At 49.9% G+C, this 15,722-nt stretch overlaps 1 protein-coding gene across 1 annotated transcript; it reads left to right on the top strand.

Annotated features, from left to right (window-relative positions):
• The first annotated feature begins 260 nt into the window (after window positions 1–260).
• On the top strand, window positions 261–15,052 carry BBS2 (Bardet-Biedl syndrome 2). The gene is made up of 17 exons (XM_042885991.1): window positions 261–389; window positions 465–692; window positions 1,728–1,853; window positions 2,127–2,189; window positions 3,199–3,276; window positions 5,387–5,491; window positions 6,016–6,102; window positions 7,311–7,446; window positions 8,356–8,495; window positions 9,029–9,173; window positions 9,973–10,144; window positions 11,053–11,182; window positions 11,863–11,994; window positions 12,526–12,663; window positions 13,100–13,212; window positions 13,891–14,039; window positions 14,591–15,052. Exons 1-17 carry the CDS (start codon window positions 273–275, stop codon window positions 14,695–14,697), a joined length of 2,166 nt encoding a protein of 721 aa, XP_042741925.1. The 5' UTR covers window positions 261–272; the 3' UTR covers window positions 14,698–15,052.
• The last annotated feature ends 670 nt before the right edge of the window (window positions 15,053–15,722 follow it).

Consider the following 15,722-nt stretch of genomic DNA (forward strand, 5'->3'; position numbering starts at 1 on the left):
CCAAACCCCTGATTACTCCCCTAATTACCCCCACCTCCCCTGACTCCCAAATCCCCCAACCGACCCCCAACCCTAATTACTCTTCTAATTACTCCCCTAATTACCACCCACGTCCCCTAACTGACCCCCAACCCCTCCAACCGACCCCTTAGCTGCCCCCCAAACCCCCCATTACTCCCCTAATTACCTCCGCATCCCCCCCCATCCGGTTCCCGGCCCCGCCCCGTGACGCGGTGCCGTTGCGGGCGGTTCCGCTGGTTCCCGTGGCCGCCATGCTGGTGCCGGTGTTCACGCTGAAGCTGAGCCACAAGCTGCAGCCCCGCACGGTGGCGCTGGGCCGGTTCGACGGCGCGCACCCGTGCCTGGCGGCCGCCACGCAGGCGGGGAAGGTAACGGCGCGGCGCGGCGCGGGATCTCCGCCCGGCACGGCGGCCCCCGTGTGACGCGCCGCCCGTGTCCCGCAGGTCCTCGTTCACAGCCCTCACAGCCCCGCTCCGAGGACGGGCGGCAGCCGCTCGGCTCCCAGCGGCCTGGACGCTCACGTGTCGCTGCTCAGCGTCAATCAGGCCGTGACGTGCCTGGCGGCCGGGCCGCTCCGAACCGCGCTGCGACGGGATTGCCTGCTGGTGGGCAGCGGCACGCATCTGCTGGCGTACGACGTGCACCTCAACTCAGACCTGTTCTACCGAGAGGCGAGTTGCGGTGCTGGGGGGGCTGGGTTAGAGCGTCCCGAGGGAAGGCGTGGAGGAGCTGCGAGGGGTCTGAGCGCGGCGCTGTGGGAGTGAACGGGGTGGGTGAGTGCGGGGAAGAGGAGCTGGGGGACGGCTGGTGGCTCTGCAGCCCTGCGGGAGGCTGTGGGGAAGGGGTGTCAGCATCTGCTCCCTGGTGGCAGCGATGGGGTGAGAGCGATGGCCTCATGGTGAGGGACAGGTCGGGTGCTGGGACTCGCAAAGAGCAGCGCTGTGCTGGCAGGGAGGGGGAGTCCGCATCCCCAGAGCGGTTCCAGGAACACACAGACATGGTCTGCGTGTTGGTGCTGCGTGTTGGTGCTGGGCTGATGGTTGGGCTTGAGGATCTCAGAGGTCTTTCCGGCCTCAGTGACCGTGTGATGCAAAGGTTAAAAACATAAGATATACAGCTGCGCATGTGAGAGAGCCAGCCCTCACCACGTGTAACGCAGCACCCGGCAGGACAGGATGTTCTGATGGGCGTTTGGGGCTCAGCTCAACTGGTGGGACTGTGACAGTCTAAGCTATCGGTGCACATGTCCTGCAGAGTGCTGGCACTTGTGGAATAGCAGAGAGCAGCAGGAACTGCCAGGGAACCGGAGACTGCTGGGAGAAACTTGAGGAGGCCTTGGGTTCATGCAACAGTACAACTTCTCCATTAGAGCATCGGTCTGCTGCCACACGTGCACGTGTCATAACAACTCGATTCTCTGACTTAGAGCTTCTGCCCTAACCAGTCTCCTGGCCAGACTTCACGTGTCATGTTATTATTCTGTTATTATCCTTATTAGCCCCTTCCCAGATCGGTGCTCTCCCATCGTGTTCTTGCCATCCCTCTGCTGTGAGCAGCCCCATGATGTGAGAGGGATGTGCGCGCATGGAGGTGTGGTTGTGCATCCCCAGCACTGCTGGAAGGGAGCATGGTGATGGCAGAAGCTTTTTCATGTCTGCATTCTGATGCCTCACACTCGGTTTTGTTTCTTTAATGACCCTCCGTAGGTTTCAGATGGAGCCAACGCAATTGTTCTTGGAAAGCTGGGGGATATACCATCTCCTCTCGCTATTATTGGTGGCAACTGTGCCCTGCAAGGCTTTGACTATGAAGGAAATGACCTCTTTTGGACGGTAGGGTTACACATAACGCTTTGGCTTCATTAAAAGTCCCTTTTGATGGAGTGAATTTCCATGTTGGGTGTTTGGTTTTCAATACGATAAATAATAATTTGGTTGTTGCACAGCTTTCTTATTTCATTTCAGAGCTTAAACTGTGTTTTGACCTGTGTTCGTTGCATTAAATGGTGCTCGAATGTCGACTGCATTCACTGCACTGGGGATAATAACAGTGGTTCACCCTCTGACCGCTTTCCTCAATACTGAAGACAGCCTTTCTCATTTTAGGTTACAGGAGACAACGTTCGTTCTCTAGCACTGTGTGACTTCGATGGCGATGGCAAAGCTGAGGTTTGTTTGTAGCCATTTATATGTGAATTCAGCTTATTTCATGGTATTGCAGTGAAGGGGAGATTAACGAGTGCACCTGGCTTAGATGATCAGCAGAGGGATCCTGATGAGGAAGCTGTCTCTTTTCCAGGCTGCAGCCTGGCAGAAGCACACACAGTGGCTCAATCCACGTTCGCGGAGCTGCACTGCTCTCTGGTGCTGCTTGGATTGAGGGAAATGAGGCATCTTTGGGTCTTGGCACTGGTAGTGCCTTGCCTTGGTGAGTGCGTGGCCAGCTGTCGTGGGCCGTGCTCTTATGTCCGTGTACCACACCAGAAGTACAGGAGAAATGTAATGTCTCATCATTGCTCACAAGGCACCTGCGTTGTGATAGGGAATGAGAAGATGGAAGACCTGATAAAGAGCCAGTGTCTTCTTTGCTCACCCGTTTTGGGCTCAGACTGGGTGTAACCCATGGAATGGGTCCAGAGGTGGCCACTAGGATGATCAGAGGGCTGGAGTACCTCTCCTATGAGGAAAGGTTGAGGGAACTGGGCTTGTTTAGCTTGGAGAAGAGTCCAAGGACACCTCTATGTGGCCTTCCAGTAGGGAAGGGAGCATATAAATGGAGGGGAATGGCTGTTTACATGGGTAGACAGTGATAGGACAAGGGGGAATGGTTTTAAACTGAGACAGGGGAGGTTTAGGTTGGATATGAGGAGGAAATTTTTCCCCCAGAGGGTGGTGAGGCACTGGCACAGGTTGCCCAAGGAGGCTCTGGATGCCCCATCCCTGCAGGCATTCAAGGCCAGGCTGGATGTGGCTCTGGGCAGCCTGGGCTGCTGGTTGGTGACCTGCACACAGCAGGGGGTTGGAGCTGGATGAGCGCTGTGCTCCTTTGCAACCCAGGCCATTCTGTGTTTCTTTGAATTTGCCCTTGCTTTGCAGTAGGGCAGCCACCTTTGTAGGAGGATTGGTGACACTTCGATGTGTGGTTCAGTGGTTTTGAGTTTCTGTGTTATTTTTGCAGCTTCTTGTTGGCTCTGAAGATTTTGACATCCGAGTGTTTAAAGAAGATGTGATCGTGGCAGAAATGTCAGAAACGGAGGTAAATTACTTGCAGCTAATATTTATTGTAATTGTGGGTGGAACTCAAAACACTGTGTACTGTAAAGCTGCGCTGGTTACTCTGGTTTAAATGCATTGTGTAGGTAAATAGTTACCTACTTGGCACTGTGTCTGTCCTTCCAGAGTTGCAAAAGTCAGAGTTTAACGACGCCTTTGATAACACTTGGATGAGGTTTCTGACATGTTTGTTTACAAACCTTTAACTGACCTGCCTGGAAATCAGGGCCCTGGCCAAAGGGCTGTGTGTTCCTGGCAGGGCCCCGTGGCTGACACACTGCCTTCTGCGTTACAGGACGTCCTCTGCTGCAGTTCTCAAATTGTCTCTGTGATGAAGTCGCTTGTCTCGTGTATGTCCACATGGGGAATGGCAGGGTGGAAAGAATCTCCATTGCACACAAGTTGTATAAACAGGGCTGTGCCTTGGTAGCACCTGCATTAAGAGCTTTGTCCTTGAAAAACTGAGGTCTCCCTGCTGCCCAAGTTAGGACTTGAAGGCTTAGTTAGCTATTAAACTGCTTACAGAGAGTCTTAAGGAGCAGTGCAGGCTGTGTTCCAGGAAAGGAAGCTGTTACTGCTGGTTGGATTAGAGCCAGGCATTGTAAGCAGTACGTTCTGCTCTCTGATAACCAATCTGGGGTCGTGTTGTGATTCCTAGTTAAGGAAGGGAGCAGTCTGTGGCTCTCACGTGCTGTTTGTTTCCAGATCTACGGTCAAATTGCTTTAAGTTCACGCCTGCACAGCCTTAAGACCTACTGCAGTCTTTCTGCTCTAGTTTGGAAGGATGCAGCTTCACCAAACCTAAAGGCAGGGGCAACAGCTGTGTGCATTGTGCTCCTTTTAGAAGACTTGAGTAGTTTGCCTTCTCGGTGTTTAATTCTCTTGGAACAGATCACAAAGGTTGCTGTGATTTGTGATAAATGGGTGCTTTGGGTGGACAGGGAGTTCTGCTGTGTGGGTGGGTTCTGCTCTGTCTGGGGTCTCTGTCCTCCCAGGGAGCTCAGGATTTGGAGGGTGGTGTTACATGGGAAAGGCTTCGGAGAAGAAGGGCAAAGGGTTTGGAAACAGTGTTCTATAGCAAGAAATCCAGGAGCGTGCTCAGCTGAGATGAATTTGGCTTACCTGTGTCTTTCACGGCTGTGTGCAGGTAACGTCCTTCAGGACTGAGTCACGGGCACCAGGACTCCCATGAGGGATGCTGTGCGTGCCTTAAACCGGATCCCAGGGTGCTTGTGTACATGGTGGTGATGAGTGGTTCCTTCCCAGTAGACTGGGGTGGATTCACTGGAAATCTTCACAGTGGGAAGGTCTGGGTTCTGTGCGAAGGATTGAACTGAAGGACTGAGCTGCTGTGTACAGGAGAGCGGGCGGCTGCTCACGTCTGTTCCTCCAGCACTGAGTTGTGCAGTGTTTGTGCATGGAGAAGGGCTGCAGTCCAAGCACTGAGAGACCTTGCTCAGTGAGGAGCTGTAGGGTAATGGGTCTTAAAAGGAGTGAGAAACACTCTGGGCTGTGACTCTCAGGTCTTTCCCTGGAGCCGTTACTGAGGTAATGCCTGGCCTGCTGTTCTGATTGTCTTCCAGCAGAACCCAACTGTGGGAGCTGTTAATTTTTATCGTGCTGATCTCGGGCAGAGCTTTTATACCAATAATATCTCTAGGGTTTTCCCAGCCCGTGTAATGTTGAACTCCTTTGCTCCTGAAGCTCCAGGGAGCGCTGTGTGTGGGGAGCAGTTTTTGGGTGTTAGCACCAGAGACCACAAGAATCCTCTGAGCAGTTGTGCTGCTGTTTGTGGTAATAAATACTTGGTCAAAACACGGTTTGAGGGCAGTTCTGCAAGCTTTGTTGAATTGTGCGTTAACACAGACAGCACAGCTTGTGTGAGGAAACCCTGCAAGGCTTTTGGTGGGGTTAAACTGAGTGCTAAACACAGTTCCTTTGGTGTTTTGTGCTCCACACAGTGGTCTTAATTACAGCTAGCTTCCAATGGAGTGTGGTTCATGTGGAGACTGTGTGTAGGCTGCTCTTGGGGGTGCAGAAGTTGGTGTGTTCTCACTGCTGTGTTCTCTCTATCTCTCCCTTCCCTCTCCAAGACTGTGACTGCCCTCAGCCCCATGTATGGCAGTCGCTTTGGCTATGCTCTTTCCAATGGCACGGTGGGAGTGTACGACAGGACGTCCCGCTACTGGAGGATTAAGGTCAGTCCTGCCTTGCAGCATCAGCACTGAGAGCTTGAGGCCTCCAGGGGAGCTGGTAGCTGATCTCTGCTTGTTGATGCTACCCAAACTCCGTAGACGATTTGACATTTTCTACTGAGCATAGTTTGTATGTCATGTAATTATGTAATTGATGTAATTACCGTATTACAAAGCAAACCCATTTTTATAGATCCAAGCAAAATCAACAGTCTGTCAGTTCCTTCAGTTCTTTTGGGATTGTTGGCGATGACTTAACGCTGCTAAAACTGTATGCTTAGGGATGCTCCAGCTTTGTGGGGTCACTGAGCAACCAGAGGTCCAGCAGAAAAATGTAAGTTTGTTGTTGGGAAATGCCTCTGGCTGTGTTGTTAAACCAACAGATTGTTTTCCAGGCACTGAATGTGTCTTACATTGTATGTGTTCAAAGCTACTTTTTCCTTTCTGTAGACTCATTCTCCAGGGTCTTGCATGTGTCAGGTTAGAAGGTGCACTCAGGCGTAGTTTGTGCTGTTTTCTGTCCTCAGTCTAAGAACCATGCGATGAGCATCCATGCATTTGACCTGAACTCTGATGGTGTGTGTGAGCTGATCACCGGCTGGTCCAATGGGAAGGTGAGTGTGTGCTGCAGGGAGCGAGGAGCTGTGGGTCTGCAAGCTGTGTTTGAACCAGGCCGCTAAATGGTCTTAAGTAGAGCAGACAGAATATTAAAGGCTGCTGAGGAGCTGTCGTGGTAAACCTAGTTTGCCTGGGGAGTCCTTGCCAGATGCAAGATCAGCCAGAGAAAACCTTCCTCTGCTTAGTTCAGAGTGAATTGCTAAGGTGTGGTGAGCTGTTTCTATGGTAGCAAAGATCACGTGCAACATCCTAGAGCTCTCCCGTGTCTCTTTTCAGCTTTGTCTTGAGTGCATGCTAATCGTCTTCTGCTGTGTTTCCTGAATGTTCTCCAGCTGCAGGGGACGAGTGGTTATGGGAGAGGGCAGCGGCGTCGGTCCTGGCTGTGGCAGGATTAGTGTAAATCCATCAGTGTCATTTAATCTGACGTCGAGGCGTTCCACGCAGCTCAGTCTAGGCTCTTAAGCCTGCTGCTTGGTGTTCTGGTTGCCGAAAATGGCTGTTCTGGTTGCCAATTCTCTCTTGGACGCAGCTTGCCAATTTTTTTTTTTTTGTAAATCTGCTTTCATAGCACCTCTCATTACTCTCATTAGCCTAGGGGAATTTAATTAACTTTGTATCAAGCTGGCAGCCTAAAGCCGGGGTATGTTGCAACTTCTGTTGGACTAGGTGTCTAACATTGCTAAAGTGAGCACCCTTCCTCTGTACGCCTTTTGCTCTTTCAGCTGCAGGCCCTGCCCCATCTGTTGGCATGAAGCAGCTCCCAGCTCTTGGAAACAGCACTGCTGGGTGCTGTGCTTTGGCTCAGATGTGCTGCGCAGAGCTGAGCCCCCTGCTCCATCCTCTTCCCTTCAAAGATAACTAAAAGTTGTTCATCAGTCCAGGACAGCAGCTTAGCCAAAAAGCTGTACATACTGCATTGAGGCTACGTCCAGTCTGCATCTATCATCACTGCATCCACGTGTGCACAGCCTTCCCTGTGTCGGCGTGTGATCCCCTTTTCTTCCTTCCTGCTGTTTGTAGCTGCATCTCTGAAGAGCAGTTCCTTTCACCTGAGCCTGTCGACAGGTCGCTTCCTGATAATGTATCTTCCATCTGTGGCCCTGTGCTCAGCAGGACTGCAGCTCCACGAGTGGTGAACGCCACCACGATGTGTGTTTTGGAGCTGGCTGTTCTGTTCATGTCCCTCATCTCTGTGCTGCTCCAGGTTGATGCACGCAGTGACCGAACCGGGGAGGTCATCTTTAAGGACAACTTTGCTTCCTCGATTGCAGGAGTGGTGGAAGGGGATTACAGGATGGACGGGAGCACGCAGTTAATCTGCTGTTCGGTTGATGGTGAAGGTAGGAGGGCTGGTTGAAACACCAGTTCTGCACGCAGCAGCGTCAGGCGTATCGTGTCATCTCAGATGAGCTAACCTCTGATTCTGTTCTGTAGGCGTTTCTGTGTGCCAGGTTCCCTTGGCTTTGTGAGAAGTGAAGGGAATTTTGCGCTAGGCTATCTGCTAACGGGATTCAGATATTGCCTTCTCTGTGCTAATCAGTGTGTATGTCGTTATGATCCAAGATGCCACCAAAATCCATTTGCCTAAATGACAAAGTCCCATCCTAAAAGTGCAAAGAGAAATATACTCAGTAAAGACTGTGGTTCTTCAGGCAACAGCATGAAGGACGAATATATGGGAGGTCTTTTTTTTTTGTGTGATTCTTTGGCTACTTAACAGTCACTAAAGGGGGGCAGAGAAGTAAAAAAACATACATGTATTTTGGTTTTGTGAATAGTTATTGTATTAGAAATTTTGGGTGTTAACAGCCCTTTGTTTCCTGGAAAATGCTCTTCTGAGACTGCAGAGCTGCTGGTTTTATCCACCAGACTTTCAAGAAGTGACACCTGCTTGCTGTGAATGGAAACAGATATGACCATAGATACTTAAATTAGCTTAGTTTGAGTTTATGGGGCTGTGTGATGGCTCCAGGAGCGACACTGGTGTGATGATCCAGCTGCTTGGCTGCAGTGGCCTGAGACAAACAGGTCTAGCACAACCCGTTGGGAACAAAAGCCTGTCCTGTGCAATGGCACAGTGTTTTGCTGTCTGTCTTAATCTCAGGCTGCTGGGAAGTGCTTCACTTGGGATTCAGCACATAAGCCCCATCCCAAGCCTGCCCAAGGGGCTGCATGCAGTTGTGAAGGTCTCTTGTCCTCGGTGGGCTGTGTGTGTAAGTGTCAGATCTGTGTGTGTTCGTTCTGTGCAGTGCGGGGTTATCTGCCGGGAGGTGAGGAGATGAAGGGAAACCTGATGGATACGTGTGCAGAGCAGGACGTGATCCGAGAACTCAGTCAAAAGAAACAAAACCTGCTGCTGGAGTTAAGAAATTATGAGGAAAACGCAAAGGTACCACTTATGCGGTGTGTGGGGCCAAGCCCTGGCTTCCCATTGCTATAAAGGTGGGAGGAGGTCGTGGGGCAGTCTGGACAAGTCAGAGCTGTAGCCTGTAATCTGCAGTGAGACTGTCTGCTTGGGATTCCTGCTTGTGCCTTGTGCAAGTGCAGAGTGTGCTTTTCTTATTTAATAAGTCATATTCTCCTCGCCTTGTCTGCTTGCTGGAGCAGTTAAACAGAATGGGCTATGGTTCAGCACGGAATTGTCTGAAAATTGTAATTTTCAAAGCCTGAGCCAACCTGGGAGTCAGAGGGGCCATCTAAGAGCACTGCCAGGGTGTAGGTGTGCTTCCACCTCCACGGGGAAGGCACAGAGGGCTTTGCAAAGCAGTGTGAGGAACAAGCAGGCTCACGTTGAAAGAGTAAAAGAGCACAGTAGCAAAAAGACTTGTGCTTACAATCGAAAACGCACGTCTTTTAGCTTGCTAGAATAAAAATGGTGAAAATGGAGATTATGTTCCTGAAGGGTTTTGTGCTCTGGAACAGGCTGAGCTGAGCCCGCAGCTGAAGGAAGCTGATGGGCAGAGAGGTGTGATTCCAGCCAACACCCAGCTGCAGACCTCCCTGTCGGTTAACCTGGGCTCTGACAGCCAGTCTGCTCACGTGGAGCTGTGCATCTCCACCACCAATGGTGAGCCGCAGTCTGCAACCACCACCACCACTGATCTCCATGCAAATTCATGCAAACGTTTAGTTATATTTAGCTGATGCTTTGCCTGTCTCCCCTTCGCTGTCTGTAATTTCCCCTTTGTGGCTGCTTTCCTTCCACGGTTTTGAGTCAAGCTGTGCTCCTTTGATGGGTTTTGGGAGAGAGGAGTTGGGTGGGATTTGTTTCTCATTGTGTTTTGTTTTCCAAGGCAGTTAAGACTTAGCTTGGATGAAATGAGTGCTGGGGATCCCTGCAGCACTCTTTGTGTTGACTGTAAGCATTAATGAAGAGTGCTGTTGTTCCCCAGAGAAAGCAAAGTGCCCACCACTAAGTGCAACCATTTGTAGGGAGGGATAAACATCCATAACAGCATTTTTGTTATGAAAAGCAACCAGCCAATGAAACCCAGCCCACTAAGGCAGCAGCAGAGCACCTGTCCCAGAAATTCACGGCCAATCTTGCATGCCTGTGGGTGGGTTATGCAGTATGCAGGTAAACGGGATGTGGGGAGTGCTGCAGCCTGGAGCTCCAGCTCCTGCACCGTGTTGGTGCAGGCATTGTGTGAATGAAGCTGGACCTCAGCTTGGGGCAGGAACCAAGCAGAATCAGCAAAGTCGCCCAGCGCCAGGCACGCAGAGGGTGCAGGCAGTTCCAGGTGTAGTGCTGCTCATCTGGAGCACGTTCACAGTTCAGGAGAGCTGCTTGTGCTTAACTCTGAAGAACATGGTGGCTAACATGACAGCTGTTCATTGAGAAACTGTTTTTTCTCCTTGTTGCGAAGACACAATCATCCGTGCTGTGCTGATCTTTGCTGAGGGCATATTTGAAGGAGAGAGCCACGTGCTGCACCCTGGCCTCCAGAACCTCTCAAGCTGCGTTCGGGTTCCCCTCACTCCACCCAAAGATGTCCCTGTGGATTTGCACATCAAAGCCTTTGTGGGTTATGGGAACAGGTGAGGTTTGTGCTCTGAACTCTGTTGGTCTCCACAGCTTGCTGTGTGTGACAGCAAACACTGGAGATGTGGCTCCACACTTGTCCCACTGGAACGGTACCATTAATTCCCCCATGCCTCAATTCTCTCATTGCTGGAATATCCTCTTGTACATACTGTTATCCTGTGCTGCTGGGCTCTTCTTCAGGCACTCATAGGGTCCTGCTGTGCTCCAGCTCTGCCTTCTAGGAGCAGTGAGTGGTTCTTGTCCAGGGCATGCCTTGCTGTGGATCTGCCTCTTAGAGGCCTGGATGCTGGCAGCTGTGCCCATGGTGCATGAGCAAACCTGGAGGCACTGCGCCATCTTTCAGACCACAGAGTGACCCTGAGCCTGACTTTGGGGCTAGTAGGATATGCCTGTTTTCAAGACAACATTTTTCCAGTTTCCTCTTCATATACATCTGTCTTTCTCCCTGTTCACATCTACTGCATCTGGCAGCGTCCCAGGAAGCAGCACCTGAACAGGGAGCTGTGTTTTGAGTGTGAGCCAACCACTGCAGAAAGAATGTATGGAACTGAATTCCCTTTTTGCTTCCTCTATTCTTTGTTACTGCTTTTAGTAGGACTTTGCCAAAACTGTTAATAAATGATCCAGTTATGTAGCAGAATCTTAAATGTAAGCATGTATTTTGTTGGAAGGATTACGGAAAATGTAGGCAATGGGGAGGAATCATTCAGCCTCATACAGGGATGTGTTAAGCCTGAAATTTCCAATTCCCACAGCTTCCAGCTGTTTACCAGTGTTAAGCAGTTGATTCTATCACTGGGAGCTGCTGATGTTAATGCTCAGCCACAAGAGACCCAGCAGCCCTTGTAGGAGGTGAGTCTCTGTGATGTTAGTAACCATCCTTCCTTTTGGATTCTTCCAGCACACAGTTCTACGTATTTGAGCTGACCAAACAGCTCCCCCGCTTTTCAATGTATGCCCTGAGCAGCCCAGACTCGGCCACGGAGCCACTGAGCTTTGTGAGCTGTGCAACGAATGAGAGGCCGCAAAGGGTGAGTGATTGCTCTGCTGCCTGCTGCCTGGTCCTGCTGATACACAGTGCACGGAGGGCTGGCAGTTAACTTGAGATTTCCAAGAGGAAATATTACTATGTGCTCCCAGCCTTTGGAGTTCTGCAGAGAATAGGATAGAGGCAACGCGGTGCCCAGAGGATGGCTCAGGTAGCTGGCAGGTGAGCGGTGGAGCTGCAGTGTAGGTTCTGCAAGATCTGAATTGTGAGATGGCAATGATGAGAGCCCATCTGCTCCCACGTAACTGCGGGGCTCTGTCATGCCTGCATGACTTTTCCCATGTTAAGTGGTCAAGGCAAAAAAAAAAAAAAAAAAAAAAGCAAAGCAAGATTGAGGAAAAATTTCCTTTAAATTCTTATGGTGGAATGCAGCTTTGCTTCCTAGCTTTCTCCTGTCTCTGGGCCTAATTGTACTTTTTGGCCTTTGGTCTCCTATTGTCAGATTTGATTTTCTTGCAAAGATTCTACTTTGGAGCAGGGAGCCAACTGCTCCCATCTCAACAAATTCCCAGCATTGATATAAGAGATGAATTGGAGTGAATGGAGCTCCCAGGAAAACCTGAACGGAGCCCTGGTGTCATGTGCACATGTAGGGCCATTGCATGGCTCTCCAGAGTTCGCACACAGCTGATGGCTGATGCTCTTTGTTTTATTTTTTGCAAGATTATTATGTGGCTGAATCAGAGCTTCTTGCTACCAGAGGATGCGGAGTTTCAGAGCGCTCCCTTTCAGGTTTGCTTCACTTCCCTTCGTAATGCAGGCCAGCTCCTCATCAAAATCAAGCCTGGTGGCGAGGTGAGTAACTTCAGAGACAAGGGGAGTGCCCATGTAGTTACACACCACTGAATCTTAAGGGTGGTTCCAACGTGGGGCTGTGAGAATGAAGGAGGACTGAACAGGCAGAGGAAGAACTCAAGTTTTGGGGGTGTCTTTTGGCAGCTGGAGTCTGTGTTGCTGCTAGTGGGTAAAATTCCAGTGCCAGTCAACAAAGCGAATTGTTCAGGCTACAAAAGAGTAGGAAGGCATTTGTTCCACATGGAGTGGTTCCACGGGGCTGCAGTTTGAGACACAGAGGCTGCCCATAACTTCTGCGCTGTCCTTGTATGCACAAATTCCCCTTTACCCCACACCTCAGTAAAAACCCCTTTGAAATCAGTGTCTCCTTATCTCCAGTAAGCCTTGGAGCTTGTCCTTGCATCAGTCTTGTCTCTTAGAATGAATTGCTTTGAGCCTAAGCAGCTGTTCTCCAGGCAGCCCTGCTGAGTCGTTTTGGGAGATATTTTGGCATGGAAGAGCATGTAAGTGCTTCCTTGTCCTTTCTGACAGATCTCTATCAGCACAGATGATATTGATTTAGCTGGTGACATCATCCAGTCCATGGCCTCCTTTCTGGCAATTGAAGATCTGCAGGTGGAAGCAGATTTCCCTGCATACTTTGAGGAGCTGCGGAAAGTGCTGGTAAAGGTGAGAAGGAATTGGGGGCATCGGTAACAAGAGGAAAAAACTAAGGATCTCCAAACTGCTTTTTCTTCATGTAAATCAGCCAGCAGTGACTTGCTAAATATCCTGTGCAAAGGATGAGGGCTACCCTCAACGTTCTGTGTGTTAAATGGAGCAGGGTTTTGATCCCCAGCAGCTGACTGTTTAGAATAATGTAAATAGGTTGTGTGGGAGACTGAGCTGTGGATTTGGGTCAGGGTGTAAGGTGTGCATCTCATCCTGAGCATCGTTTTGTAGGCTAAAAGGTGCTGCTCCAGCAGCTGGGGGGTGAGGGAAAGGAGGATGGTCCTGGGTTGGTTAAGCTGGAACGTTATTTCTTATTATAGTGGGATTGGGGTGTAGCTTAAACAATTCCCAGAGTGCTTGAAGGCCTTTTCTCATGGGTGTTTGCTTTGGCCAGGTGGATGAGCATCACTCGGTGAATCAGCGGCTCACTGCTGACATGGCCGACCACTCCAACCTCATCCGCGTCATGCTGGTTCAGGCAGAAGATGCACGGCTCCTGGGAGACATGTGAGCAGTTGCCATGTTGTGTGTTTTGGGTGTAGAACAGCCAGTGTCTGCTTCTCAGGCAGGAAAAAAAGCATAAAAGCATTTGTGTAGTGGGAGGGATGCCCAGTTACAGTTCTTTGAGCAGGGTGGTACCTTGGCTGGTTCTACCATGAGCTGTCATTAAGCCTTGCCCTGTTTTTTAGGGGGAGGCAAGCCTAGGGGAGGCAAGAGTGCAGGTTTTGGCCTTGAACTGGCCTTGGGAAGGTAAGAGCTTAGAAAGGACTCAGTAAGGGGAGGAGGAACTGAAAGCTGTCTCTGGTAGGTGTGCCTTTGAGAACACCCAGTCTGAAATGTTCAGTTCCAGGCCCTTCACTGTGCTGTCCTGTGCTCTGCTCATTTCCTGCCCTGGCTGCCAAGGGCGGCAGTAAAGAGGTCTGAATCCTGCCGGCTGGTTTTACTTTCACTGGGGCATGCAGCATCTGCATAAAGAGTCTACCAAGATAGACCTCTCTTTCTTTTTTCCTGTTCAATAATGAGGCTAACCAGCATGTCTAGACGGCTCTGTGGTGCTGTAGCTGCAGTCATGCAGGTAACCGTGGCAGCCCTACAACTGTGCACTGCTGCAGCTTCCTATGGACAGGCCAGGAGTCGCTGTCATGTCCCCAGAGATTCAGCTCACCGTGCTGATTGTCCCCCCAGGAAAAACATGAAGACGCGGTACGTCGAGCTGTACGATCTGAACAGGGATTTGATCAATCAGTACAAAATTCGTTGCAACAATCACACGGAGCTGTTGAGCAATCTGAAAGCAGTGAATCAAGCCATCCAGAGGGCTGGGCGGCTACGTGGTGAGTGTGTGCATCTGGGGGGGATGGGAGTCCCCAGCCACACTGAGGCTGATATCTCAGACACCAGCCGGGTTGCTTCAGTGGTAGAAGCGGCCTTTGACTGCCCAGACAGCCAGCTGCTCATGGTGGGGAACGTGACCGGTGTTCTGGGAAGAAAGCTCAAAGCAGTTTTCAGTTCTCTGGGTGGTATGGAACTCAATGGCTTTGTTTCAGTTCTTCATTTATAGCTAGCTCAGTTAAAATAAATAATAATAAAAAAAGAAGAGCTACCGACACAAGCAAAGCCATCAGTCTTTATTATTACTGTTTCTGTCAGCCTTTGGTGAAGGATGCATTTTGTTGTATATTCGTAGCTTTCCCCTTTCAACAAGTCCTTCAAGCTGCCTTGTAGTAGAGCTATGGAAAATGCTTTCAAGAAAGGGCTTTATTTAAAGAAACACTTCACTGTTTGCTTAAAAATGTTCTGAGACCTCTGCGTTTTGAGCCTCATACCTATTTTCAGCACTTCTTTCTCCTTCTAACTGATTTTTTTCTGTTTTTTCACTTCGCAGTTGGCAAACCTAAGGCACAGGTGATTGCTGCTTGCCGGGATGCAATAAGAAGCAACAACTTCAACACACTGTTCAGGATAATGCGTTCGGGGGTCGCATCTTCTTAAAACAACCAGAGAGAGGAACAGCAGTTGTGTAGTGGTGACGTTTCCAGGCTGTAGGACCAAAGCCAACAAGCATCTCATTCATTCCCTGCTCTGCTGTAGGGTGAGGTAATAGCAAAGGTTGGATGTTAGTTAAGGCGTCAGTCCAGAAATGTTATTTCTGCAGGCCAGAGGACAGGAGGCTTCTTGAATGGTGCATCAGATGTAAGTGCAAGGGAGGAATTTATGTAAGGCAGAGGTGTATCTGTGAAGCATTTATTTTTCGTACAGTAACTTATTTGTGTATTTTAATATATTTTGTAGTTGGGCATCAGTTTTCCCATTAAAATACAGACCGGTTTGGCTGCTTTTGTTCTGATTTAGTTGGGGTGATGCGTACAGTTGTTTGCTGAAAGATGAAACAAAGATCTGTGAACGCGCCGTGTTCAGGGTTTGTCACTGGGTTTGCATTGGAGCTAAGGAACCTGGAGGTGACTGAAATCTCAAACACAGGACCATGAATCTGCTAACTTCAGAATCAAGTTTTTGGAACTTGCTTCCAACTTCTGCAGTCAGCTTGTGCTCCCCAGTTGTGTAATTCTGCATCAGAGAACCCGTGATTTCATTGCAGGGATGTGCTGCTGCTTTGGTAAATTGCAGTCCACTGCACCAGAAGCAGCAAAGGGATAACTGCTGGCTTTGCAGCCAGTTGGTTGAAAGCTGCTGGGTTCCAGTGTAGGAAGGTAGGAAGCAGTTGGTTTCATACCTGACACTCCTCACACCCACACTGCAGGGAGCTTTGCTTTCAGCTGCTTGTCCGCAGTACTGCTGGATAAAGCTGCAGATGCTGGATGGGCAAGGGTGCATTTCAGGAATGAGGAAAAAGTACACGGCCAGGCTTGGTGTGTAATAAAGAGCTAGCAGTATGCAATGGGATCAGGAGGTCTTGATAAATTTCTTGTCCCCTGGCTCAAAACTGTTTATTAGTTGTGGGATCTTTTACATTGGATTTATATATTACAATGAAGCTGTAGGTTAGATGTGAAGAT

Source organism: Lagopus leucura, unplaced genomic scaffold (assembly GCF_019238085.1).
Source record: "Lagopus leucura isolate 7727_CA_CO unplaced genomic scaffold, USGS_WTPT01 Super-Scaffold_100054, whole genome shotgun sequence".
Lineage (NCBI taxonomy): Eukaryota > Metazoa > Chordata > Aves > Galliformes > Phasianidae > Lagopus > Lagopus leucura.